Source organism: Populus nigra, chromosome 11 (assembly GCF_951802175.1).
Source record: "Populus nigra chromosome 11, ddPopNigr1.1, whole genome shotgun sequence".
NCBI lineage: Eukaryota > Viridiplantae > Streptophyta > Magnoliopsida > Malpighiales > Salicaceae > Populus > Populus nigra.
In genome coordinates this window covers 11,471,762-11,499,478 of record NC_084862.1, presented here as the reverse complement: position 1 = coordinate 11,499,478, position 27,717 = coordinate 11,471,762, and the positions used below count along the sequence as shown (strand labels likewise).

Below are 27,717 nucleotides of genomic sequence, written 5' to 3'. Positions count from 1 at the left end.
TACCATAGATATTTAGAAGACCATGAAGACGTTGTCTTCTTTATTTTTTATTTTTGAAAAATTGTTGGTCTAGCATAACCGCCAGACCCAATACTCTTAGGTCTGGCATGACCATTAGATTTAAGAGCCTATAAAAAATAAATAAATAAATTTTTTTAAAAAAAATTAATTAAGATTTTATTCAAGAATAATTTAAATGTTTTTTATAAAAAAAATAAAAAATTATAAAAAAATAATTATCATTTCGATTTAGGATACTTTAATGGTAGTTTAATTTTTTTTATATAACAAATTAAATTTTTTAATTAGACATAGCCGCTAGATCTAATACTCTTGGGTTTGCTTGATTGTTAGACTCAAGGCTCTTGAGCCTGACATGACCATCAGACTCAGTAGAGTTAAAACATTTTCTATACTTTTATCATTATTTTGATATTTTTTTTAAAAATTAATATTAACCTGATGCGTAGCACAAACCAATATGCTAGTAAAAGTTAATTGAGGTTGGATTCGATAACTATAAATCTATTTGTTTTTGTGTTTTAAAAATATATTTGAAAAAATTAAATTTTTTTTTTAAATAAATATATTTTTTTATTTTTAGATCATTTTGATGTATTAATATTAAAAATAATTTTTTAAAAAATAAAAAATTATTATTTTAATATTTTTTCTAATACAAAATACTTTTAAAAATAACCGCAAACACATTTTTAACCCCCTACCGTTAACTGCTTTTCAACGTTTTCACAGTCTAATCCCATAATCATAAAGGGCAGGATGGTCCAAGACGGAAAAGCGAAACTGGAGCCCGCTGAAAGAGGGATAGCGGCGGAATTTCAGAGAAAGATTTGAATTTTAACGTCCCCTCGACAAAAACAAAAGAAGCCACAAAAGGAAACCTCAGAAGACAGCCCTTGAAAATCCACCAACTAAAACTAATAAAAATAATATTAAACTGTAAAAAACTGAACCCACCAACTAAAACTCACAAAGAACCAATCTTTAATTTTGTTTCAAAAAATCTGATTGTTTTTCAAATTCTTGAGATTGAGAACCTTCTGTTTCTTGATTTGTGTAAACAAGGAAGTGGAGAGAGCAGTATCTAAAAGAAGAAGAAGAGGTAACTTTTTACTTTTTTACTTTTATGTTTTGTTTATGCTGTTTTGAGGCAAAATTTGAATGGCCCATTTTCTAGTTTGAGTTCTTTTGTTGTAATTTCACTCCCAAAGCAAAGTTTGGCCTTTGGAAATCTTACTTCAGGCTTAAAGGTTTGATCTTGGAGGAGAATTTTTGTTGTATTTTAGATTCATATGTGCAATTTCTGATACGGAATCTTAAGAAGTTTTTTTTTTCTAGTTAAGTTGTTTGTCATTTCTATCAAAGTCTGTTTTTCCTCTGATTCCGTTGAGCGTGGAATTATATTTCTGGTTTGGATGTTAATGAGTCTATCACGAATCTGATAGTTGAAGTTAACAGTTCTCATGGAGAGCCCTTCGAATTGGCAACAACGAAGAGCCTTTGTTAGGTACTGAAATCATTGCAAATGACAGAGTAGCAACTCAGTTGTGGAGATGATATATTTTGATAATTTCGATCCCATCTGATTGTTTGGTTTCAGGTCAACAATGGGAAGAAATCTGAGTCCAATACTGCGGCAAGAATTGGCAAATCTTGACAAAGATGCTGATAGTCGTAAATCAGCAATGAAAGCACTGAAATCATATGTGAAAGGCTTGGATTCCAAGGCAATCCCACAATTTCTTGCTCAAGTTTCCGAAACAAAAGAAACTGGGTCTTTGTCCGGTGAATACACAATTTCACTGTATGAAGTTCTTGCTCGTGTCCATGGAGTTAATATTGTAACTCAGGTTGATAGTATCATGGCTACCATAATCAAAACTTTAGCATCAAGTGCAGGATCTTTTCCTCTTCAACAAGCGTGCTCCAAGGTGGTACCAGCAATTGCAAGATATGGGATTGAACCAACGACCCCAGAGCATAAGAAAAGGCATATAATTCACTCGCTTTGTAAGCCTCTTTCAGAAGCTCTCTTAGGTTCTCAAGAATGCCTGACTTCAGGGGCTGCCCTTTGCCTGAAGGCTCTAGTGGACTCAGATAATTGGCGATTTGCTTCAGATGAGATGGTGAATAGGGTTTGTCAGAATGTGGCTGTTTCTTTGGAGGAGAAGCCCACGCAAACTAATTCACACATGGCCCTGGTAATGGCTTTGGCTAAGCATAATGCTTTGATAGTTGAAGCATATGCAAGACTCTTGGTACAATCTGGATTGCGCATCTTGAAAGCTGGGGTCTTAGAGGGTAATTCTCAGAAACGATTATCGGCTATCCAAATGGTCAATTTCTTGATGAAATGTCTGGATCCTAGGAGCATATTCTCAGAAATTGATTTGATAGTTGAGGAGATGAATGAGAGCCAGTCCGATCCAATGGCCTATGTGAGTGGAGCTGCATTCGAAGCCTTGCAAACTGCAAAGAAAATTGCTGCAGAGAAAGGGTCAAAATTTGAGAAGAGTTCTGGTTCAATTACTGGATCAAACTTTGGCAGGAGAGACCACAGAGGAAGGAGAAATTTGTCCAGTGCCTATGGTGATCAATCTCCAGCATCTATATCACCTGAATCACAAACTCTTGATTCCTTTATGGAATATGAATCTTTCATTGAGTCACCTATTTCGACAACTAATACTTCTTCCAGTGAGTATGACCGTGGGAGTGTGAATCGGAAACTATGGAGTTTTGAGAATGGAGGGGTGGACGTATCTCTAAAAGATGGTTTATTTTCAGAGTCTCAGGGAAGTCCCATCCATGATGCATTCTCTGATCAGTCTGGGCTACATGAACTTACTGAAAACAGAGGAAGTTGCACGGGTGAATTTGCAGGTTTCTTGCCTAGAAGTCCTAGAAATGGACTATCGAGGTGCACCACTCCCAGTCCTCAGGTATTTTCCTCACACATGTTTCATAAGTCACTTGTATTTTTTAACCACGGATTTAGGCAAGGATTGAATAGTGATAATGGATTTTTAACCTCATGGTGCAGAAAATAGGCTGGCTACAGTGTTTATTTGCCATTTAAATCATATTTGAGGAGGGTTTTAAACTGCCAACAACATTTTCTTAATACATATCAAACAGCTGGAGAACCAGTTTGGAGGATTTTCCCACTATTTCTCATTTGGAATTGGCTTTAGTTTCTTGTTTCATTGTCGTGAAATGGATATATTTCCTCTTTTGCTGTCAAGTATACGTTAAGTCATAGCTTATAAAGGTTGCCTATGTTAATACAGTGATCATACCTTCTAAAGGAGACTAGAATTATTGCTGAGATTCTTGCACTACAGCTGAACAAATTTCTTATTTACTTTTGTTTGTAGGCCTGCGCTCTTTTTTTATACCAGTTAAAGCATGAGATATATCAACATTTGCCAATCAAAACAAGTTTACTTGATGCTTGAGATATTGGTTTTTGATTGCTAATATAGATTGCATATCACACCTTTTTGTGTGTTTCAGCGGTCACGCTCTCATATAAATGTCAACAACGTTAGCATCTTCACAACTCCCAGGAAGCTCGTACACGCTCTCCAGGATCCTAATGATTTGGATTCAGATTTCTCTGAGAAACAGAATGAAAGGTTCGGAAGTCCATGCTCGTGCAAATTTGATTATAGGCCCACTCTGAGGTTAAAACAAAATGGCTTTCAGCAGGATATGGGTTCGGAGGTCAATGAGAACGGAAACTCATATGCTGGTGGTGAGCAGTTACAAGGTCCCTCTGAATCAGTGGCATCAACAGAGGAAATTCCGGTCAACACTGATACGCAAGTGTCTACAGAGGTGATTCTTGGAAAGAAAACTGATGATCCTAAAAAAAATTGCGCTGAAAGGGAAATGAGGAAGACTTCTTCCCTGTTAGTTGTTGGGTTCTGCATTGCTTTGCTAGCAATATTTGCCTCATTAATGTTCATTTATCTGCAGGATGATAGTCATCATATGGTTCCAACTTGATTCTCTCATTTGTATCAAAATCTCCCAGTTACACTGTATTAGGTCATTTTGAATATCCTAGGTTTTTCTGTAGCAATGTAAGGTAGTCAATTGCTCCAACTATGAGTTGGATGTTTATGTGTTTAATATCATGAAACAATTTGTGTTCTTGCAACTTTTCTTTTCTTTTCTTTTTTTAATCGTTGAACATGTTAACTACATCAACTGAATATTGTTCCTTAAAATCACCTGCAAAATCAGTTTGGGTTATTTTTAAGAAGAGGAAGGGGAGAGCTGGAGAAGCAGACAAATTGTCTTGTGGACAGTGAAGTGATGTGTTATGCAAGCTGAAAGTTATGATAAAAAAAAAATGTTATAATGAAAGCTTAGTTATTAAATATAGTTTGGGTTGATCTAATATAAAACCTGAGTCTTGAATTATACAGGTTAACTTGAATTAATTCGAGAAAATTAAAAAAATATTTAAAATTTTAATATTTTATGTAAAAAGATCACATGAAAAGATTAAGAAATTTGTGTGGATTTATGATAGATGTGAAATGGTTTCTCTTCATGAACAAAGTATGTTGCCTTTTTGTACCACCCTGGGATCCATCTTGAGCATAAAAATCAGATGAAAGCGCAAACATGTTTCAATGGTACTCAGAGATTTGGATTGTGTAAATGCTGACTGCCTGTCCATGCGTCTCCAGGATTCAAAGTTACTGGTTTAAGCATGGCTGATTGGCCTACACATATAAAAGAATACATGCCATAGCTTTCACGGCTTGAACCAGGACTAAATATGTATAGTTCCTCGAACCCCTCCCTTCCTACAACAACTGAGTTTCTTCTGCCCTGTTATAGCAACAGAAGTGGAAAAGGAAAGCATTTGTGAGCGACCAGCATTTGTAAATGTGGAAACCAATACTAAAGTACAGAAATAGAATCACTGAGCATGAACTTTAGGTTTCAGCAATCAAGAATTTGAGCTTGAACTAGCTTGAATTATTGAAAATGAGAGTCGATAAGAAGAGTACCCTGTCAATGATTGTGAAGTCTCGCGGTGCGCTGGTGTAAATCCTGCTCATTTCCTCAGTTAAATTCTTATAATTATCATTCTCTTCACCCTCCATTTCTTCGCTCTCTATTAGACTATCGTTTCCTTTATCACCGTTCTTCTGGTTTCTTGCATCCCAGCCAGTAAAAAAACCATTGAGCCCCAAATTGCCCCACAGTTGACCAGAACCAAATCCACGTTTTTGGCTAAGGTCAGGAGGAACAATGCCGAAATTTGACAAGAACACAGGCCTGTTATAGAAGTCCGATCCCTCTAATCCATATGCAAAGGTTGCTTCTGGTGTGCTTACTGTCAGATGGCTAATGATGCCGCCCCTCATTTGGATCGATGAAGATTTTAAGTTTGAGACTGTTAGCTCTGAGCTTAAGGTTTCTTCACGGAGACTCAAGATGTATCTTACTTCAACCATATCTTTTGCATCAGTGCTTACCATTTCAACCTGCATTCTTCAAGTCCATATTTTAAGAATATCCCAACAACTCCAAGCATCAGCAAAAAAAAAAAAAAAAACCCTTGAAGAACCAACAGGCAAAAGTTACAAGACAGGTTCAAGAGAACTTGTGGACCAATTGAGAAACTGTTAGTTTTTGGGACATTTCAACCTATTCTTGTTTACAGATTTTGGTGTCACTGCAATTTGATCCTTCACAACCAATTTTAGTTACAAGTAAGAAACTGCATACTTGATAACACATCATGGTCTAGCAAATTGTTTGCAAGGCCATTAAAGAAGGCGTTAGTTCTTTGCCATCACATAATATGACACTGCAGAATTAAAGACAGACCTGAATAGTGTCATGAGAATCTCCTCTGATATCCTTGAGAGCCCAAGTACTAGGAGACCATGAAATTTCACCATCACTGTCAAAGTTAAACGCTGGAGAAACCCCTCCTCGTATAGCAGCACTTCCATCCTCCCCCTCCAAGACTGAAGTTTGCAGCAGCTCAACTGTACCTCCATGCCACATGCGAGCCTTGTATGATGTGATTAAGCCGCTTGGTAGCATCAATGTGACGCTGCTCCCATTTTCCACCGTCATCTTGGCAACGCAGCTATCACTAAGACGTTCGAAAGTGACTCCATGGCCACTGAATTCTTCTTCCAAGTAGTCTACATTGATTGGTTGGTATGGAATTGAAGCCACTGATGGAAGTGGGAAGTCTCTCTTCTTGCTAGAGTATTGAAGAGAACTAGAGTGAAGATGAGGGTGGAAATTAAATAAATGCCTGTTGGTGAGACTTGTGCAGGGGGTAGAAGTGAAGCTCAGTGAAAAGAGAGAACTCAAAGCCATACTTGTGAAAAATATCTGGCATCATCAAGCAGAAAATGAAAAAAGCTGCTATTCTATTGCACATAATGGAGAGAAAAAGGGTTAGGCCCACTTATCAATGTATGGCTGGCTGTTGGGATAATTTAGCTACAGTTTTTTGGTTGGTTCCATTGAAAACTACGTAGATATTTTGAGACTTTTTGACAGGTTCATCTTATTTTACTGCTATCTAAATGCCAAATTGTTGGTCAAGTATTCAGCCTTATCCTTTCAGATGATGGGAGGGAAATTGCTCCCTTTTCTTTTGCCTGAATTTTTTATTTCCTTCTCTCTATCTTGGTCATATATTCCAAATGATGGAAACACCCTTGATGCTTATCTTGTGTAAATTGTAAAATCAAACTCATCATATTTTACCAAGCATATGCTATAAACACACATCTAAGCTGTATTTGAGGCCTTGTTTCTCTCAAGCCTCCGTAAACTTTCGATTCCATCTTCGCAAGCATGGACTTGAGCATTCTAGTTATTTTTTGTTAGCATAAACCATACAGATCCTTCAAGAAGTGATGGGCTATAATGACATTCATTGAACAGTATAACTGTATGATTACAATATGATTTTGGAAAGAGCTAAACCAGCGACGAAGGGAAAACTGAACAAGCTAATGGAATATTGATTTTGAATTTGATATCAAAATTTGTAATTACAAATTATCATGCTCAATCATCTGTGCCCCCTTCCATTCTCCACCAGGTTTCACAACGACAGGAACCAGCATTGCAGCAGGGCCAGTGCAGATAAAATAGTCCTTGCCATACTTTTCTGCAAACGAGCCCGGGCTGCCAATGTAGATATCTTCGAAACCAATCCGTATTACCCTAAAGAACAGCTCTTTTCCCTGAAATGAACCGCTGATGTTACTCATTAATTTTCTCAGTTGCAGATGATGTTATGACATGAATAGACAACAAGCACATGGAGTTCAATCAAAATATTCTGTTCACAAGTATTTGGATAAGAAAAACCAAACTATCTGTGTGCTTTAGTCAATGCTTATTTTAGACAAGAAAAACTTCATTCACAAATCTCCTGTCATATCACTTGTATCTGTGAAATTTTGCAAACGAAGATGATAAAATTTCTATTTGTATTCTGATTTATAAAGCATTTAAGGAAATGGATGATTCTGAAAGTGATGAACCATAGGTCAAGCTCAAAACTTTCCCAACGCTGAATTCATGTGCTCCATCTATATGTTAAGAGCTTATATCTTGGGCTTGAAGTAGAAGTGACAAACGCATACCTGATCAAGCGTTTCATATTTTGTAGGTGAGGTGTTATAGAATGCTTTTAACCTCTCTTGCGGTGGAGCAGCATAAACTCTACTAAGCCTATCCTTCAAAATTATGTAGGGCTCCTCTTGCACTTTCCATGATCCTGGTTTCTCTTCGGGCTCAAAATCAAAATCAAGCAATCCTGGAGACTCCGGTTTCAATGCTTCCGATGGAGATAAAACTTCGAAAGGTGAAGATAAAGGAGGCTGTGTGCAGTAATAACATTTCCTCAGTCCTTGGATCCCTGCCTTTGCTCGCTTTTTGAATTTGAGATGACTAAGTATAGCACTAGTTAGAGTCACATCCTTGCGACCATTATTCTTTACTATCACTGCTGATGCCATGCTCAGTGGATAAAGGGAGACTACATATGATATTTCAAGAGGTCCACTGCTGCAGCTCAATTCAACCTGCAACAAGCCAGAAAAAGAAGCATGACATTTTCATTCCTCGAGTACACATTGATCCTAGTTCTCCCAAAGAAAAGCAGACTGCTGCTTTGCTTTAATTTTACAACCCCCACCCCACCTGTCCTCTCTTTCTCTTGCCACTGAACACAGGAGAAATTGACTGATAAAAGAAGTTTAGTTACTGTGAAAATAAATGGATTCATGCTCATGAGTCCAAAAAAAAATCTTGTTTACTATCATACAAGACTCGAGGGGAACAAGAGGCTTAAATTGTACAGCCCCCTACGTTATCCCAAAACTAACGCCTTTTTCATCCTTGGAGTTGACCCTTTTTCCCTTTCCAAAATGAAAAATTAACGACAAATTAATCAATAAAATTGTCCCTTGACCCTGTCCTTAACTTGTTACTACAGAATCTAAAATTCAACCTCAAAAACATTAAAATTAGCTTTTCCTTCAAAAAGAACCCGATTGCTTCAGGCATGAACTCGTTTCAAGAACAATGACAAAAGCTGAAAAAAAGTTGAGGAACCAAGCAAATACCTGAACAGCATCAATGGAATCAGAGTCAACATCCTTTACAGTCCATTCAGAAGAAGAAATGAGTGACCCTTTGGAACCACCTTCAGAGGCATCATTGATGACCAAACCAATTCCGCCTTTAGCTATACCATAAGAATCCTTTTCCTTACCGGGAAGGGTATAAAGAACCTCCTCAAAACCATCATCCTTCCAGTAAACTTTTGGCTTGTAAGAACTGACATGAGCATTAGGTATCTGGACCCTCACAGAGCTGCCATTTCTAACTTTTAGCTCAACAGTTGGAACATTGTTGGATTCCAAGAATTTGATGCCTTTTCTACCAAACTTTTCTTCAAGAACCTCTGGAGTTGAAGGGCTGGTAGTTGTTGGAGATAATGAAGTAGCTTTTATAATGCTTGGTTTTGGAAGAGAGAAGGAAAGAAGAGAAGCCATGGAGAGGGCGGAGAAAGAAGCACTCTTTAAGAGCTCCCACACACACCAGAAACTAGTTTGCTAAGCTCATCCTTCACGAATTATTTTTGTTTGGATCTGTATTTTGGCTTTTATACTTGCACTTTTTGCCAAACATTGCCTGTCAGGTGTACCGACTCTACACCCTTAATTTTTTGCCACTGTGAGAAGTGATAATGCAGACTACCTCCAGGTATAGATATTTTGCCTTTCGAAGAAGGGAGGATATATCGTAAAGCCAGAGAGGTAATAGCCACCTCTTGCAGCTCTCTGCACCCTAGTGAGTTTCAAATGCTTGCTCCAATGCTTCTAGGCAAACAGAAAGGGGGGCAAAAACACCTAGTCCTGACTCCTACAGTAACTTTCAGTCATGGGCACTTCACTTTCTTTTTTTTTTGTGAAACACCTTTTATAATAATAATAATTGTTTTATTTACATAATTCACCGATTATGTCTACATAAAAAAAAAAAATTCGATCATAGTAATGGAACCTTCTAGTCATGAAAAAAAAAAACACGACACCCAGACATACCGAAGTCGGCAAGAGAAGAGCACGAGAGGATGTGCTCAAGTTTCCCCAGACATGAACATGCCTTTAACATGGAAACACGAAGAACATACCCAATCCATTCCCTTGTGCTATACTATCATTTTATATTATTAGTAGACAGCTCAGAGTCAGAATCGGAACACTAAAGAAACCAAATTCATTCACTGCAGATGAGGCTCAAAGCAAGGAATGCAAACACCTCTCGGTAAAAACTACAGGGAACAACTTCCAGACCAACATCGAAACCAACCATCACATCAGCTAGATTTGAAGTGGCATATACATAACTTCTCTTTGACTCTAACAAAATTGTTTTTAGAATAAAATTTTGGCATTCGAAAGAAAAGAAAGGATGCCAATGCAAGTTAAAGATCCTGCAAAAAGATACAATCAAGACAAAAGGGAAATAGCCATGAGCAAAACTAGTCTTCATCCATCCCTCCAGGCGCTGCATCTCTCCTTGGACCTCCAGCTGGTTTCGCCATTATAATCTGCATGGCAGAGAGGGCAAAATAAAACAAAGTAAGCAAGTCACAATTCAAATTCATGTCAATTCCATATGGTTGCTGTCAAATCAATTCCACTATTATTTCATACAGGAATAATCGACCAAAATTCTAAGCTGAAAATAGACTTGAGAGTAAAAAGTTTATTTAGTCAAGAACATGTTTATATTTTATTTTTATAAATTGTACCCTGAAAAGATTACATTACAAAACTAAACTGAGCGAAAAAAGTTGCTCAGGAAACTTCAAATCACAAGAAAATGGGATGGATCAGCATGAAGTAAAATACCTGGTCCACTCGCAATACAGTGCAGGCAGCATCTGCAGCATATTTGAGAGCGAAAAACCTGTACAAAAGGGGGGAAACAAGAAAGGTTGAGCTTGTATTTTATATAGATAAACAAAAGTTTTAGCTTGATAAATGATTGCTCCTCATCTATAGTAGTTAAAAATCAATTACTAGAATCCACAATATCTGATCTGATTCTGAAAATATAAGTTTTCGTTGAGTAACTATAGGATTGTCTAAAAGGAAAGAAGCCCTAATACTGACAATGGGTTACAATTAAAAACTAGCAACCAATATCCTGTGGAAGAATAAGATCCTTCTATCCTTATTTTTTTTTCCTGATAAAAGACTCTGCTATCCAGCTTATAAATGAATCATGCAAAATATTTTGGTTTCAAAGATCCAAATCCAATGCATGGCTTCTCAATTCATCCTACAATCCATGGTTATCTTCTAGCTACACAACTAAGCCTTTCAAAACATAGCATAACAGGAAATGGAAGAAAATAATGACTAACAATCACAGTGGACTAAAGTGCAATGTTACATACATGAACACACAAAAATAAACAGACTGCGGAAGTCAAAGAAAAAGAAAAGGACAACTTAACCAAGGAAAAAGTTCTGTCAAGCCTTAAAATGCAACAAGTGTAAAAAAAACAGCTTGGCATGCAAACATTTCACAGAGAAGTGTGAATGCTACAAGATAAAGACAGAAACATACTTTGTAACGTAGAGGTCCCAGATTTTCAGGGTTGATACATCCTTACAAACACCTTCCTCTAAGTCAATGCCCACTTTAATATTTCCAGAAGCATGATCAGCATAGAGGGAGGATATGATCTCCATTGCATTGAGACCAGCATTCTCAGCCAATGTTTTAGGTATCATCTCAAAACTTTCAGCAAACTTTGCAATAGCATATTGATCCAATCTGCAAGATAAACAAAAAAAGCATATCAACAGATCATTCATGTATGAATTACAAACACAGAACTAATACAAAAGGACAAGAATAGAAAGAAAGCACTTACCCTGTTTCTTTAAATGAGAATTCCTTGAGTCTTTTGGCTAACTCAATTTCAGTAGCTGCCCCTCCAGGTACTATTCGACTGTCCCTACACATTGCCTGGAACAAAATGTACAAGTTTAGAATTCACTTCCTGCAACCAAACTCTCCACTGGAATGTTTAGCAACAATAACCTTGTAAGTATTGACTCCATCATCAACAGCTCTTTCAAGGTCATCTAGTATACTATCTGTACTTCCTCGTAACACCACAGTGCATACAGAGTTTCCACCTTCTTCATTTCTCACAACAGTGACCTGTTTCATATAATTCATACAGAGCACAAGCATATCATTTCAAGAGCCAAAAGGAAAAGATGCAAGACAAAAGAAAGAGAAAAATCTACAGCCAAAATGATAGAATTAAGGTAATTCTAAACATACTCTAGTTCCACCAATTTCCTCAACAGAAATCGAATCTACATATCCCAAGTCATCTGGGTTGGGTGGACTAAGCTTCAACTGTAGCAACAACACAAAAGAACATCAGAATTCAACCAAAAGAACTTTTGAAAACAGCACGAACAACTATTTCTAACAATAAAAAAAAAAGTTCAAATAGAAGAGAACGCACAATAGCAACAGCACCAGTGGTGCGGCAAAATCTTCTCAGTTCAAACTTTGAGCTGATCTTCAGAACCATGAGTCTACAAAAGTTATAGGTGCAATGAAAAAGCCACTTAAGCAACCCATTAACAATGTTACAAGCAATGCAGCATAATATGACCTCAATTTGGCAAAAATACTATCCCACAACCCCCATAAATGGATATATTCAGAGAAAGTAAAAAAAAAACCACAAGGAAAAAAGCTTATGTACTTGTAACGTTCGCAGAAATGTAATGCCATTTCTCCAACAGCTGCTCCGCTAACAATTACTTTGGCACCAGAATTTGCCACTGCTTTAATGAGCTCCTCAACCTTGGCTTCTTCAGTTTTTGCATAATTTTCTAGCTGTGGGGTTCAAAGTAGGTAGTTGTTAAAATATCCAGTTGACCACTATCTTCATTAACTTTTTTAGTGCTAAATATAAAGCTTCATGAATATTAAGCAGATATATTCCACAACATTGCAAAGAACATATAGAGAACAACAATAAATGTAATTGCTTCCATACCTGCTCAGCAGAGTGAATTAGGACAGTTCCCTTGGTTTCAGTTGCCGAGGTATCAACACCACCAACAAAAACAGCAACCTATGAATGCACAAGAAAAAATAATTTATTTGAAATTGTTAAATCACATGATAAAGAAGTCCATTTAAACAAATAACAATAAAAGAAAACATCAACAAATTCAGAGCAGCTTCAGATTAAATGCTATAAACCAGAAAAATAAAGAACAGGTGTCTGCTCACCTTTGCCATCTCCACTCTCTTTAGGGTTCCCACAGTATCACCTTTCAAAACCATTCCGCGGACTGTTGAAGAATTGTTCAAACCTCCTCCCACAAGCTTTGCAACCCGCACATTATCCACATTGAAGTTTGCTGGGTTCTTGGGACACACTTGAATGCATGCCTACAATGCAAGAAAATAAGAGCACAAACAAAAAAAAATCATAACAAAACAGCTAATAGAACAACCGACTAATAATTAAAAGAGAATAAATACACTTACTTCAGAAATGAGATTACAGAGAACGTCTTCTTGTCCGAATTGCTTGCTAGCAACAGCAGCCTTCATACGAAAAATAACTTGCTCCTTATTCCTCACGTCCATGTTTTCAGAACCTGGCTCCACCAGTTCGCCTAAGATTTCAATTGCCTAAGAGTGCATTTGCAAACAGGGGAAAAAAATCATATTAAGTGAGGAAGGTACATGCAAGGTCTCCTTGACACAACAAAACAAGCCATTTAAGCATATTCATCACAGAGCAAACATACCTTGTCAATTGATTTATTGTAACCACTGATGATCTCACTAGGGTGAAGGCCCATCCTAATAAGCTCATCCGCGTTTTGAAGTATCTCTCCAGCAAAAGAGATAGTCAGGTTAGCTCCATCCCCAATTTCCTCTTGTTGGGCCTTGCCAGCTAAGACCAAAATTTTGGCAGCTGGATGTTGAACCTCAAGCTCATTTACAATAGTGGCAGCATCATTGGTGACAAAGAGTTTGTCCAAATGGTTAATAACCATCTTATTCATACCTAATCACAACAACAAAAAACATTAGCTTCAGAATAATTAATCCATGAAGGGACGAACCGAAAAGAAAACAAAAAAAACCCCTAGATGTGAGTAAAGCCATTTGGTTTCCAATTTGGCCATTGAATCCCTAATCTATAGACCTAAATCCCTAATATTTCCAGCCCTCAATTCAAAGTTCCAAAATGTATTAGTAGTGCACATTTGTTGCTTACTCTAACTTACAGATTTTCCGTTCTCTTTCAAAACAAATAACACCAACAAGTAGCAGAAACCCTAAATCAATAGAAACCCAGGAAAAAAAAGATGGGATTTTCTTTTATTAAAAAAAAAGAAAGTTACTTTCTGGATCGAGAAATGGAAGTACCATTAGGGCCGAGAGAAGTGCGAGTGATGGTAGACAACTGTTTACAAGCATCAATGTTTTTGAGAACAGCTTCATCGAGACCTGATAAATGCTTGTGTCCTTCCTTTAACATTGATTGTATTCCGTATGGTTGCATTGAGAACCCCATAGTTCTTTCTCTCTTCTTTTACTTTCTTTCAAACAGAAAATAACTCAAAACCCTAACCCTAGAAAGAAAAGGAGAGACCTGGGATGAGATCAGTGTGAGTGTGACCGACTGTGTTCTGTTGTGTGTGCAAAAAGATGAAGGGTGTGAAGAGTGCAAGAATGCCCTAGAAATCTTAATTTAAAAAGATTCTATGAGGTCTTATGCCGTCGTTAGAGTTTCTGCAGGTAGACGACTTGTCGTTGAACGGAGAGCGATGCGTCCTTCGTCCTTCTTCCGTAAAAAGGAAATTATTATTTATTTTTATAGTTAAATAATTGATAGATCGGCATAAAAGATATGGGTGAATGAATTATGATCAACTCGAGATTTTTTTTTTGGTTAAAATAGAGTTATTTTATTTTTTTATAAAATTTTTTATATTAATTTAATTAATCAAGTTTAATTAAATTAAATATATTACTAAAAACATGGTAAAGTCAACTGAGTTTTTTTTTCAACTTAAAATATAATTTAAATTAAGTTATAAACAACAGGTTTTCTAGTTCAAAATACATATTTTATAAAATTAATAAGGGTAATTTTAGAAAAATTCTTTCTTATGAGAAGAATCCTACACACTGACACTATATGCATTTTAAGCATAGAATCCAAAATAAAAACACTATTGTGAGCCATTTAAAATTAATGTATATTTTTTTTTTGGTGGACATGGCATAAATGCATGTTTAAGAATGTAGTGGAAGGTGTATTTTAAGGTATTTTTTATTTAGAAATATATTAAAGATAATATTTTTTGAAATTTTAAAATTTATTTTTGACATCAATATATTAAAATGATTGAAAAATACTAAAAAAATAATTTTTAATAAAAAAATTAAATTTTAAACAAATTAAATTTTAATTGTAATTTCAAACACGCTCTAAATACATTATCAACATATAAACTTTGTGTCAAAACATTTAATTTGATAAAATATCTTTAAATTTTACTAATCATCACATGTATTTAAAGTATTTTATTAGTAATTAATAAACATATTGTATTACTTTAAAAAAATTCTAATTCTAGATGCTAAAATAAAAAAAAAACTTTCTCCAAAATAAGAGGTTTATTTTATATATAAAAATGAAAATAATACCAATACTAATATATAAATTCAAACATATCTCTCATTATAGGAAAGAGAATAATATATTAATATAATTATCATAAAATAGGTTCATCATGTTTTTTCTAATATATGATATATCACGTAAAACTACAAATAATATAAATAAACTTCTCAAAACACCCCTAACATTCTAGATTTATTTTTTTTACTATCCAAACTCTAAAAATGCTTTAAAATGAGTCAACAAAAACAAATAATTAAAAGCTAAAAGATACTAAAATTACATTTAATTGTATTATACTATTAATTAACAAAATCTTTAATTATTTTCTCATGTTATCTTTTACTTGTTTTATTAAAATAATATTTCTCTAAATAAAATAATTCATAAAATTTATATTCTTAACTATAATATTTAGTTTTTATTCACCCTACACAAAATTAAAACTCAAAAATAATAAAATAAAATAAATATTAGGAAATTATTAAATAAGACCTTAGTTATTTTTTATATGAAACTCTTGGTTATTGACTTACATTATCTTTGACTTTTTATATAAAATCATTTATATTTTTTTTTGACAAACTTTAGCTATTATTAGCTATATGACTTGCGCTTCGCCGCATGTCAAATATTTTTAATTTTTATAAAAGATTATGTATGTAAATTTTTCAATGTATTATGATAGTTCAAAAAATATAACAAATTAAAATATATATCTTCACGACAACCATAGTTATCAAACCTGACCCGGGGTTGACCCGACCAAGGGGTCTTATCCTGGGTTACACATATTGACTCAAGTCAAAACGGGAAAATTAAAAAAACTATTTGAGGTTTTAATATTTTATATGAAAAAATAAGAAATAATGCATTTGGATATAGGTTATATATGTAAATAATTAAGTTTGAAATATTACCTCAAAATGTTTTTTTATCCCACATTGAAAAGATACTATTTTATTCTTCTAAGTTGAAGTATTTAAACCAAAAAGGTTTTTTTATCCCACATTAAAAAACCTTAACTTCTTTCTTGTGAACATAAAGTATATATACTAAATGACTTCAAATCTCACATTGAAAAAATAAAACATTATTCAAGTATTTATATAGTGAACTTTGAAATGAGTTAATAATCAATTGAAAAAATATGAAAAAAAAAGGTCTATAAGTAAGAGAAAAAAATCCAAATAAAGGGGACTCCATTAGGTTTTGCCAGGTCTCTTGAATTTCAGGTTGACCGGTTTCCCCCAGCCCAATTGTAGACTCGAATTTCAAATGAAACAAACTCAGCCAACGCTCTTGGATTCTGGTGGCAGCAGGGCCTACCGCTGCTAGGTCCAAATAGAAGCAGGATCTAACTTTAGTCGTAGCTCTAGGCCCACAATTGCTGGGTCATGCTTACAACAATACCCAACAATAGTGGGTCATGCTGGGAGCCGGGGCTAGCAGCAGAGCCCAACTTTAATGGGTCCTACTTCAGTTGGACCCACCAACATTAGGTCTAGCAGCAAAGTCAAACCTAATAAACCTAGGTCTTGGCAATAAAACCCACCGGCTGGGTATCCATCTGGGCCCAAAGTTGCTGGCCGCAAGGCCTAGCATCAATGGATCATGCTTGTCAGAAGGTTCCACCAATGATGGGTCCTGCTAGGTAGCAAGGCCCAACATTATTAGGTCATGCTTGGCAGAACGACCCATTACCCTTAGGTCCTGACACGAAACCCAAGAGAATTGGGACCCGATGCAGGACCCAAGAGAATTGGGTCCTGAAGTATTTTTAAAAATTTATTAACAATAACAATAACAATTTTTATTTTGCCATTTAAATCAAATCTATGGTTGTTTTTCAATATTGATAATAATCTTTTTCAAATTTATTAATTCTTTTATTAATACTATTAATTATAATAAAAAAAATAATATTTATAACACAAATAATAATATTTTTTATATTATTACTTTTAATTATAATAAAAATGACAATATTTATAATACAACTAATAATATTTAGAAATCTAAGACCCTAGAATCGTGAGTCGTGACGCAAGATCCATTGTCTTTGGTCTGGATGCCGGACCCGAGAGAATTGGGTCCTGACATGGAACCCAATAAACCTGGGTCAGGTTGAGAATCCATATGTCCACCGTTGTTGGGTCATGGTGGTAGCAGAGCCCAACTTTATTGGGTCATGTAGATAAGTTGGGCCTACTGTTGCTGGAAAGCCAACCCACTATCATTGGGTATAGCGGATGAGCAATACCCAATAAACTTGGGTTAGGTAGCGGATCTAGTTGCCCACCATTGCGGAGTCCTGGTTGCAACAGGGCTCAACTTTATTGGGTCCTGCTGTAGCTGGGCCCACCATTGCTATCAGCCTAACTCATTATCATTGAGGCTGGCAGTTAAGACATACCCAATAAACTTGAGCCTTGGCAGAAGGACCCCTTAGCTGGGTACCCTTCTGGGCCCTTCATTGCTAGGTAGCAGGGCCCAACATCATTGAATGGGGTCATGCTTGTCAGAAGGACCCATCAGCTGTGGGTCCTGTTGTAGGCAGGGCCCAACGCTGTCATAGGTCTAGCTACGCAACCAGACCCAATCTCAGTATAATTTTTTTAAAATAAAATTTTAAAAAATAATACAAAAGGATCAAAAGAATATTAATTTGAAGTAAAGAAAAAAGTTAAAAAATTATAAATTTCTTGGGTCTCCCCTCTTAGCCAGACACAATCTCAATATATTTTTAGAAAATATATTTAAAAAATAATACAAAAACATCAAAAAAATATTATTTTAAAGTATAGAAAAAAAATTAAAAATTTTAAAATTTCTTGGGTCTCGCTTCGCAGTCAGACACAATCTCAACATATTTTTTTTTAAAATAATACAAAAACATAAAAAATATTAATTTGAAGTAAGGAAAAAAACTTAAAAATTTTCAAATTTTTTTCAAAGAATTTTTGAAACGCAAAATCAAACATGATTTAATTAGGAAATTCAACCCAACCTGAAACGGAAAAACAATTATCATTACCTAACTTTTGTACAATATATAAAAAAATCTCATCAATTTATTTTTAAAAATAAATTTAAATTAGAGAAGGCAACGCTTAAGAAATTTAATTGGGTATGGTTGTTGGGTTTGGCTACGCAGTCATACCTAATATCCTCGGGTATGGCTGCGCAGTTAGACCCAACTCTTTTTGAAAGTGATTTGAGTCTGGCTACCAAGCCAGACCCAACAGCTCTTGGTAGAGAAGGCAACACCCCCAGCCGCAATTCTTGACCAAAAACATAACAGGGAAGGCCCCTCAAGGTGTTACAGTGTTGTCCACAGTGCAAAGACTCTATTGCTACAGTGTTGTCCACAGTGCAATGTGTCTATATTCACAATAAATATACAGTGCAATCCACATTGAATTCACTTGATATACATAGTAATTCACTGATCCCTCTGCTGATCTCTTTTAGTTTTTACACCAAACAGTACAATTCACAGTGAAAGCACTTACAATCCACTATACTTTACTATACAATAGAAATCCCACAGGTTTTAGAGTTTTGTTATATGAATATTTGAGAAGAAAAAAAGGCACACAATTTTTATTCATTTTATTCTAACATTTTTCTCATATATATTAAAAATAAACTTTTAAGATAAAAGGATTTGTTCAAACTATAATATTAATATAATCTTGTTAAAATTCACACCATATATCTATTTATTTGTGTCAATGCCTAGTTATTAAACCCGGATCGGCCTAGCGGATCGACCTGGAACCTGGTTGACCTGGTGACTAGACCAATCCGGATAAGGCAAAAGACCGGTCAGTGCAAAAACCCAGCCAAACCCGATCGACCTGGTGAGTCAACTCGTGACCTAGGCGAACCCAAACAAGACTCTTTTTTTTTTCTTTCAAATGTGGTTTTTCTCCTAGACCCCTCTTTTTTCATATTGTTTTAGTTGGTTATTAACCATTTTCAAAGTTTACTATATAAATACTAAAAGAATGTTTTATTTTTTTCAATGTGAGATTTGAAACCCTTTAGTATATATACTCTATGTTCCCAAGAAAAAAGTTATTTTTTTAATGTGGGATTTGAAGCCCTTTAGTATATATACTCTATATTCACAAGAAAAAAATGTTATGTTTTTTCAAAGTGGGATAAAAAACCTTTTGATTTAAATACTTCAACTTAAAAGAAAAACATTGTATCTTTTCAATATGAGATTTGAAGGATTTAAAACCTTTTAGTATATATACTTTATGTAATTATTTTTCCAATGTGGGATTTGAAGCCTGTTAATATATATACTCTATATTTATAAGAAAAAAAGTTATGTTTTTTCAATGTGCGATAAAAAATTTTTTGGTTTAAATACTTCAACTTAAAAGGATAACATAATATTTTTTTAATGTGAGATTTGAAGAATTTGAAACCTTTTAGTATATATACTCTATATTCACAAGAAAAAAATTATGTTTTTTTAATATGGGATAAAAAATGTTTTTGATTTAAATACTTCAACTTAAAAGGATAATATAATATCTTTTTAATGTGTGATAAAAAACTTTTTAAAATATTCTTTTAAATTTTATTATTTACAACATGCATAGTTTATATTCACATGAATTGTTTCTTAATTTTTTCATATGAAATATTAAAACTTCAATAATATTTTTTAATTTTTCTAGGTTGACCCGTGTAACCCGCTACCCGGCCTCTTAGTCGGGTCAACCCCTGGATCGGATTTGATAACTATGGTCATATGTACATTTTATTTGAATAAAAAAACTTTTTAAGGCAAAAGTAATTCGTAAATATTGTTATATAATAGTATTTGTAATGCGAAAAGACATTACAATTTTATAATATTAAAATATAACTATTAACAAAACACTAAAGATTGGGTTATTAAAGTATTACCATGTATCATTATTATTTTTATTCGATTATCTCAATTTCATGACTTGATCCATGATGGTTAAACCACCTATGATCATTATAGAAATAATCATTAGAGTAGGGACGTTTGCTACTGTAGAGAGAAGGAGATTGTTCTTGATTTTAAATAGGAATAAAGGTGAGCTGCTGGGTGGAATGTCTTGGCATCACTGTTTTGTCGAATAGAGAGGTGATAAAGATTATTCATTTTGATAAACTCAAGGCGTGGTAGTAAAAAGGTATAGTTTATTAAAGCTTACTGCTCCTGTGTAAGCTATAAGAGCGATGGATAAGTTGAGATTGAAATTAGAAGCATTAAGAGGTTTGCCAACAGGTGCAAACTCATCATTATAAGTTTTCTACATTTTAAGTAGGTTATGACATTTTCATTAGGTTTTTAACGTAATTTAATTAGTGACTGTATAAACATGATATGTGTTCTGAAGAAAGGGGTTAATGTCATTGCTAAAACAGTTTGAATAGCATGAGATGTGGTGTAACCAATAATTAAAGACAATACATCAACAAAGAAAGAGGCAATCAATGTGCTTATAAGTGGTTGGTTATATTGCATTCACATGGTATAGGTCAGATGACTTCTATGATGTTATAAGTGATAATGGTTTTGACAACGTATGAATGAATGTCATCTATGAATTTAAATAAGTTTTGTCCAATTAGAAAAGGTTGAACCTCTACTTTTCAAAAAATAAAATATATAATTATTAATTGTAAGTTTTAGAAATAAGTAGTATTGAGCAACTTGAAGGTTGCAACTATTGTAGTTGGGTGTATAGATATGGTACGTGTTATGAAGAGAAAAGCTAGTGTCAATGATATAATGGCTCAAATAATATAAGATGTGGTACAATCAATAATTAAAGACAATGCCTCAATGGAGAGAGAGGTAATCAGTGTGCTCATGAGCAGTTGGTCATGTTGCATCTACATGGTATATGTTGGATTGACTTCTATGATGTTATTAGTGATAATGGTTTTAGTAGGGCATGAATGACTATCATTTATGAACTTCAATAAGTCTTAGTCAATTTAAAAGACTGGACCTCTACTTTTCAAAAAACATAATTGTTGATTGTAAGTTTTAGAGTGAAATAGCAATGAGCATGTTGAAGGTTGCTACTATTATGAGTTTATTTAGCAGAACTAACTCTAGTAGGTTTGTTGTGGGTTGTGATGTGGAGAAGGTTTGTGAAGGAGACATTTTTCTAGAGTAATCATGTGTGTAGTCATGCAATAGGCTCTCACGCCATAACATAACAAGAGAAAACACTAATTGAGAGAAAGTTGGAGAAGTTGTCATGAGCTGCAAAGTATTTTAGCAGTTTTAATGTATTTTCTAATGATGAATTATGTATATTTGTTATATATATAAGGATAATCAACCCTAATAAATTATGTATAATGTGCCCTAATATAATAAATATAGTAATGATAATATAATTAGTATAAGGATAGTCAACCCTAATGGTTTATGTATAATAGGCCCTAATATAATAAATATAGTACTGAGAATATAATAGATAATTGAACCTAGAATTATATTGAATTGTTTCAATATAGACCACTTCGTGATATGGGCACAAACAACTAAGTTGATATTATATAATCTATAAAAATAATTTTCTCAATTGTGGAGATACTTATGAAGAGTTGATATATATATATATATATAATATAAAAGTATGAAAGAATCCATAAATCGTTAGTTCAATTTTTTTATAAATAATACGTCACAGGGACATCTAAGAGAACTAAGGGTAAAAATGGATGAGTCACTACTTAGTTTTATAATAATTAAAAACTCTAACTAGTCTTTAGAGTTCTAGATAATGAGTTAGTTATGGTAATAGGAAAGATCACTATCATCTTATTCATCTTACTAAAGGTAAGTTGTATTGTTGCTTGTTTTTAATGATAAAGATACATATTATACTCTTGCTAAGGATTTGCTTGAACTAATGTATTCATATGTGTTAAAAACTACTAAAACCTATGATAGTGATTTGAGACTTGGGCCTAACAAGGGATGTTGGGTCCAAGAGGATGGTGAATGATAAATTGAACTCTAAGACCATTTCTTGGATTGAATTCAAAATGAGCATGAAGATCTCCACTCATACTCAACAGGATTTAATGAGGACATTAACCTAGTCAAAGTTTGTTTGCAATGATAGGGAAATATTTTAGAATGTAAAAAAAAAAAATTCTAAATATACATTTGACATATTGATAAAATACAAAGAATATGTACAAACATGAGCAAAAACAAAATTCATACTATATATTTTTTAAAAAAGAAAACAAATGTTATCACCTCATAGACGACTTTAATGGAAAGATAGTGGTTTATTATATAATAAAAAAGTGAATCAAAAGGATACCATTCAACTCATAAATTAAATTCACATTTAAATAAAACAATATACATATACAACTCTTAAAATACATATTAATTTTTTTTTTGTTTTCACCTTCCAAATAATAGGGCCTGTTTAATGATCACACTACTTATAGTTTGAAGATAAATAACATAAACAATTAAAAATGTTTTCTAGGAAAAAAAAATAACAAAGTTTCAACATCTAATTGGCAGAACTCAATTGAGGATCTATCAATGGGTCAATTCTTTGATAAAAATTTGAAAGTCTTTATATATGTGTGTGTGTGTGTGTGAAAAATACTCGTACTGTTTTTTTAGAAAATCATTAAAATAATAAAAACTACATATAGATTAATGAGTCAATACATATAATTAAACACACCACATCACACATCCATCATTCTCATATATAAATCAATAATGGACTCAACAAATAATAATCCTCAACAACATCATTAATATATAAACTTAAGCACCATACTCATCAAATTCGCAAACACACCATGTCAAATTATTACACAAATAAATTAGTCAATCACAAAATTTAACATAAATCAATGTGTTAAAGTTTGAGATTGACCTCTAAAAATTATAGAATTAAACTAAAAACAATATGGAAAAGTAATGGCAAAGGCGATGAGTGTTCTTAATGAAGTGTGACATGTAATACATACATGGTTAATGGACTTGCAAAACAATATAAAGAACTATGGTTTTTTTAGTGGAAATTATAGGTGATGTGTTTGGGTTACCTTTGGGTTTGATTTTAAATGTTTATGGTTGAATTTAAGACTAATATTTTTTCATGGGTTTGAGGCTAAAAAGGAGTTGTTATTTCATGTTTTATAGGCAAGAATTCACAACGTGGAGGGATGTGGTGGTTGATCATTATTTTTTTGGTTAAAGTTAGTGGTTAATTGACAATGAAAAATGAAAGAAAATGGGTTGTTTGACTTGTGGAGAAGATGAGTGTTTTGTGTTTTTTGGTTGGATGGTTTTGGGGTGGATTTGGTGACAGTGAGAAAGAAAAACAGTGATGTTGTAGAAGGTTAGATAGAGAGAAACTAGTAGTTTGAGTTGGGCCGCTAATCAGAGATGACAATAGTGTTTAGGTAGATTGACAATTGATATGGCTATAATGACTTGTATGGGTTATTGAGGACAATGATGAGATGGAGGAGAAAAAGACTATGATTGTGGCTTAACTAGATATAAAGGAAGAAAATGAATGGATAGAAGATGACAACTGGATTTGGTTGGGAAAATAAAAGATGGAGGTTAGGATTTTGAAATGAAGAGAGAGTCTTTTTTTTTTTATCAGATGAACTAATTTTTGAATGATTTTTTCTACTTTTCTCTCTCTTTTTCTTACTCTATAGTATCTTTCCTCTTATCTTTTTTTTCCCTTGAGTTTTCAGCTTTCTCTACTTTATTTATCATGTATTTTTCATGTCTAAGTTCTTTTAGGCTTTTCTCTTCATTTTTGCAGTGTATCTGCTTCTTTTATTCTAAGTATATGGTTTATTTATAGCTCAGGATTTGCTTATTTTTAAGTTCTTCTTATCTTCTCATCTCCACATATCCCTATATTTTCATCTCACAATTATTTTGAAGAAAGGTTCAAACTCTTTATAATTATTTCGATCCTTTTTTCTTCATTCACATGTCGTTTCACTTCCTATTTTTTTTCTCAATTTTTTTATGTTGGAAAAAAGGAGTAAAACATGGGCTATGATATAATGTATCTTTAATTTTCCTTTTATTGTTAAGACAATAGAATGCAATATATTTTGCTCTAGTTCCACATGTAAATAAGTAATATATAAGATAAATAGATTTAATATTGCTTTGGTTGGAGTTGGTGGTTGATCGATAATTAAAAAAATAAAAACATGGTTGTTTGACGCGTAAAGAATATAAGTGTTTATTGTTTTGGGTTGGATGAGTTCTTAAGTGGATTTTGTACTGGTGAGAGAGGAGAACAATGATGGTGAAAGGTGAGATGGAGAGAGATTATCAACTGGAGTTGGGTTGTTAATCGAATATGGTAGTGGTATTTAGGTATATTGACAATTGATATGGTTGTTTAGGTATTTAGGAGAACAATAAAGAAGAAAAGGAATATAATTGTGGTTTGTGGCTTAGTTGAAAATAAAGGAAAGAGATGGATGGTTGATAAAAGATTGTTGTATTTTGTTGGCAGAATGAAAAATGAAGGCTAAGGTTTTGTAAGGGGGAGAAAGTCTTCTTTTTTTTTGATCAGTTAGACTAATTCTTTTAGGGTGTTTTCTACCTGTTTTCTTTTTTTTCCCCCTTACTCTCCAATATATTTGGTTTTCTTTATTTGATCTCTTGTTATTTTTTCTGTGTTTGGGTTCTCTTAGTTTTTTTTTTTAATTTTTATCAGTGTATCCTCTGTTGTTTTTCTATGTATCTGGTCTAGCCCAGACTTTTCTTATCTTTTCAACTCTTCTTATCCCTCATCTCTTCATATTCTCATATCCCTCTCTTTTTATCTCACATTCTTTTTTGAAGAAAAGTTTAAACTTTTTATATTTATTTTGTTTCTTATTTTTTTATTTGCTTATTGTTTCGCTCTTTATTTTTTTATTTTTCTCATTTTTATGTTGAAAAATAGAGGTAAAAATGGTTTATGACATAATGTATCTTTAATTTTTGATTTATTGTCAAGATAATAGAATTTAATATAGTAGACTCTTGTTTCACGTGTAAATAAGTAATATATAAGATAGATGAATTTAATTTTAATAGTAAGTTTATCTCTCTTTTGGTATTAGAAGTAATATTTATTTCTTATTTTTTTCCCTTAAGATTATTTAGGGATGGATGAAGGAAGGTGAAAAAGTGAAAGGAAGACGAAAGTATAAGTAATAATAAGAAATAAGAGAAAAAGTTAAAGGATGAAGTAATAAAAAAGTATTTGTTCATTTTTTTTGCTCTAACCTACACCGTATACACACACTTATAAGAAAAAGTATAAGATTACTTTATTACCCTTGACTTCACATTATAATTAATGATTACTCCTAACAACACTCCCTCTCAAGATATGGTATAAATATCTCTCATACATATCTTGAAAGTAATGTGGAACAACCTACTACTAAGGCCCTTATTAAATACACAAATTAATTGTTTTTTAGTTTTCACAAATGAGATACAAATAATCTTTTCATTTAACTTCTCCTTGATAAAGTGTTTGTTAACCTCAACGTGTTTTGCCCGATCATGTTAAAAAAAAGATTATGAGCAATGTTGATAGCTACTCTGTTATCACAGAATAACGATATAGGGCCACCAACAGTTATTCCAAGCTCAGACATTAGATTTTTAAGCCATAAAAGTTCACATACTTTATGTGTCATTACTCAATACTCTACTTCTACACTAGACCAATCTACATCTAGATATTGTGCTTTTATTAGTGGTAATCTAGTCTTATGAATAAGTAAAAAACAAATTATTTTCCTATTATCTCCCTGAACTATTTTTTCTTGTTCTTTATCACTCCTATATTTTTTTACTCCTGCTGAATATTCATCTCCTTCTTCCCTCTCCCTTTGATTTGCTCCCTTTAATTATGGTCTAGGATTTAACAAATAAGCAGGAGATACTAAGTACATACCCTCACTTTCATCGACCTTCTTTTTGAGATGTGAGTTAACAATATATGACTTATTCTCATAAAAAGCTACATCCATGTTGACAAATATTTTTCTACTTGAAGGGTGATAACATTTATACCCTCTTTAAATAGCTAAGTATCCAATAAGAACACATTTGAACGCTTGTGGATCCAACTTCCTAACAACTTATTTATGATCCTAAACAAAACAAACAAACTTAAAGGTTTTTTGCATGATAATTTAGAAACTCCCTTAACAACTCTTATTAGAATCCTATTAATGAGATATGTTGTTGTAAAAAACTCATCTCCTCGGTAGTTTTTGGAAAAATTCCTTGTGAGCATGAGAGATCTAACAATTGTTTATTCTTTTGCTTAACTGCATAATTTTGATTTAGTGTATCTACATAACTAGTCTAATACAGAATCCCATGTTCCAACAAATATCTTTGAAAAACTTCATTCATGTACTCAATACCATTATCACTCTTTAAGATATGAACTTTATCATTAAACTGTGTAGAGATCATGTTATGAAACCTCTTAAAGTAAGAAGACATTTTACTTTTATTATGCATCAAATAAACCCAAGTAGTACAATTATAACACTTAATAAAAGTAACAATCCATCTACAATTAGATAAGAAAACAAATTGATTAGGACCCCAAACATCTTAGTGAATCACTATAAAAGTTTAATACTGCTATTATAAGTTGAGGAATAGGAAGCATGTATATATTTAGCAAATCACAAGCATCACAAGATAAGGTTTTTGTAGTACATTGCTGAGATTATGCTAAAAATAGGTTTCTTAAAGCTACAATTGATGTATCATTGAAGTAATTCTTGATTGACATCCTTATAAATGGTCACCATAACCAATCATTTTCTTTATCTTCAAGTCTTTCAATACAGAATATGTGAAATAGAATGAGACTTCACACTTTTAAATCTTTAGTTATTTTAGTTACAGATATAGAAGATTAGTAGAGAATTAGGAAATACGAAGAACTGAGATTAAATATAAAGTAGGAGTATATTGGATTAAACTTTTATTAGAAATGGAGGCTGGAGAACCATCAACTATACATACTTTATCTTTACATGAGAAAGGATTATAAGATGAAAACTTTTTGAAAGATCGAGTCATATGATAATTAGCTCTTGAATCTATAACTTAATAATCAGAATAAAAAAGGGTGGAAGAATTAGAAATTATTATCGGGATACCTGCATATGCAAAATTAGATGAAGATAAAAGATCAAGTTTGGCCATTAAATGTCTAAGTGTATGAACCGCTTATTTGGACAAAGTTATAATGTTTGATTGACTATCATGAACTAAACTCTTAGTTATCTCTTACACATGAATTTGTGATTTAGGAAAAACTATTTTTCCCACCTTATCTTTTTGAATGATGTCCATG

At 33.2% G+C, this 27,717-nt stretch overlaps 4 protein-coding genes across 6 annotated transcripts; 1 reads left to right on the top strand and 3 right to left on the bottom strand.

Annotated features, from left to right (window-relative positions):
• Positions 1–891: 891 nt before the first annotated feature.
• Positions 892–4,186, top strand: LOC133668087 (protein SINE1-like). 3 transcript variants are annotated; one of them, XM_062087832.1, is made up of 4 exons: positions 893–1,123; positions 1,480–1,528; positions 1,622–2,963; positions 3,538–4,186. In XM_062087832.1, the coding sequence occupies exons 2-4, from the start codon at positions 1,485–1,487 to the stop codon at positions 4,030–4,032; spliced, it is 1,881 nt and encodes a 626-aa protein (XP_061943816.1). In that variant the 5' UTR covers positions 893–1,123; positions 1,480–1,484; the 3' UTR covers positions 4,033–4,186. The 3 variants fall into 3 exon arrangements, with proteins under 3 accessions (XP_061943818.1, XP_061943816.1, XP_061943817.1); XM_062087833.1 differs by having other exon boundaries at positions 1,467–1,528; XM_062087834.1 differs by lacking the exon at positions 1,480–1,528 and having other exon boundaries at positions 892–1,123.
• A 474-nt stretch (positions 4,187–4,660) lies between these two features.
• LOC133667979 (protein NDH-DEPENDENT CYCLIC ELECTRON FLOW 5) lies at positions 4,661–6,461 on the bottom strand. Its single transcript, XM_062087705.1, has 3 exons — positions 5,878–6,461; positions 5,052–5,531; positions 4,661–4,869 (listed from the first exon to the last, which is right to left on the bottom strand). The coding sequence occupies exons 1-3, from the start codon at positions 6,382–6,384 to the stop codon at positions 4,675–4,677; spliced, it is 1,182 nt and encodes a 393-aa protein (XP_061943689.1). The 5' UTR covers positions 6,385–6,461; the 3' UTR covers positions 4,661–4,674.
• Positions 6,462–6,921: 460 nt separating this feature from the next.
• Positions 6,922–9,198, bottom strand: LOC133668379 (photosynthetic NDH subunit of subcomplex B 2, chloroplastic). The gene is made up of 3 exons (XM_062088177.1): positions 8,655–9,198; positions 7,671–8,111; positions 6,922–7,265 (listed from the first exon to the last, which is right to left on the bottom strand). Exons 1-3 carry the CDS (start codon positions 9,084–9,086, stop codon positions 7,071–7,073), a joined length of 1,068 nt encoding a protein of 355 aa, XP_061944161.1. The 5' UTR covers positions 9,087–9,198; the 3' UTR covers positions 6,922–7,070.
• Positions 9,199–9,793: 595 nt separating this feature from the next.
• On the bottom strand, positions 9,794–14,353 carry LOC133668378 (T-complex protein 1 subunit theta-like). Its single transcript, XM_062088176.1, has 13 exons — positions 14,032–14,353; positions 13,404–13,666; positions 13,138–13,284; positions 12,877–13,038; positions 12,638–12,715; positions 12,341–12,474; positions 12,095–12,167; positions 11,905–11,982; positions 11,656–11,778; positions 11,486–11,580; positions 11,176–11,385; positions 10,452–10,509; positions 9,794–10,147 (listed from the first exon to the last, which is right to left on the bottom strand). Exons 1-13 carry the CDS (start codon positions 14,177–14,179, stop codon positions 10,079–10,081), a joined length of 1,638 nt encoding a protein of 545 aa, XP_061944160.1. The 5' UTR covers positions 14,180–14,353; the 3' UTR covers positions 9,794–10,078.
• Between the last annotated feature and the right edge of the window lie 13,364 nt (positions 14,354–27,717).

What these genes read in the sequence shown, in the direction of transcription:
- LOC133667979 (XM_062087705.1), bottom strand. Translation starts at nt 6,384, where the DNA reads ATGGCTTTGAGTTCTCTCTTTTCACTGAGCTTCACTTCTACCCCCTGC. An exon ending in ATTCTCATGACACTATTCAG is followed by an intron (nt 5,532 to 5,877) that starts GTCTGTCTTTAA and finishes TGAAGAATGCAG; the next exon opens with GTTGAAATGGTAAGCACTGA. An exon ending in ACTTCACAATCATTGACAGG is followed by an intron (nt 4,870 to 5,051) that starts GTACTCTTCTTA and finishes TTGCTATAACAG; the next exon opens with GGCAGAAGAAACTCAGTTGT.
- LOC133668378 (XM_062088176.1), bottom strand. Translation starts at nt 14,179, where the DNA reads ATGGGGTTCTCAATGCAACCATACGGAATACAATCAATGTTAAAGGAA. An exon ending in CACTTCTCTCGGCCCTAATG is followed by an intron (nt 13,667 to 14,031) that starts GTACTTCCATTT and finishes TGTTGTGATTAG; the next exon opens with GTATGAATAAGATGGTTATT. An exon ending in TGGGACCTCTACGTTACAAA is followed by an intron (nt 10,510 to 11,175) that starts GTATGTTTCTGT and finishes CCTTTTGTACAG; the next exon opens with GTTTTTCGCTCTCAAATATG.
- LOC133668379 (XM_062088177.1), bottom strand. Translation starts at nt 9,086, where the DNA reads ATGGCTTCTCTTCTTTCCTTCTCTCTTCCAAAACCAAGCATTATAAAA. An exon ending in ATTCCATTGATGCTGTTCAG is followed by an intron (nt 8,112 to 8,654) that starts GTATTTGCTTGG and finishes GGCTTGTTGCAG; the next exon opens with GTTGAATTGAGCTGCAGCAG. An exon ending in AATATGAAACGCTTGATCAG is followed by an intron (nt 7,266 to 7,670) that starts GTATGCGTTTGT and finishes GGTTCATTTCAG; the next exon opens with GGAAAAGAGCTGTTCTTTAG.
- LOC133668087 (XM_062087832.1), top strand. Translation starts at nt 1,485, where the DNA reads ATGGAGAGCCCTTCGAATTGGCAACAACGAAGAGCCTTTGTTAG. An exon ending in CAACGAAGAGCCTTTGTTAG is followed by an intron (nt 1,529 to 1,621) that starts GTACTGAAATCA and finishes GTTTGGTTTCAG; the next exon opens with GTCAACAATGGGAAGAAATC. An exon ending in GCACCACTCCCAGTCCTCAG is followed by an intron (nt 2,964 to 3,537) that starts GTATTTTCCTCA and finishes TGTGTGTTTCAG; the next exon opens with CGGTCACGCTCTCATATAAA.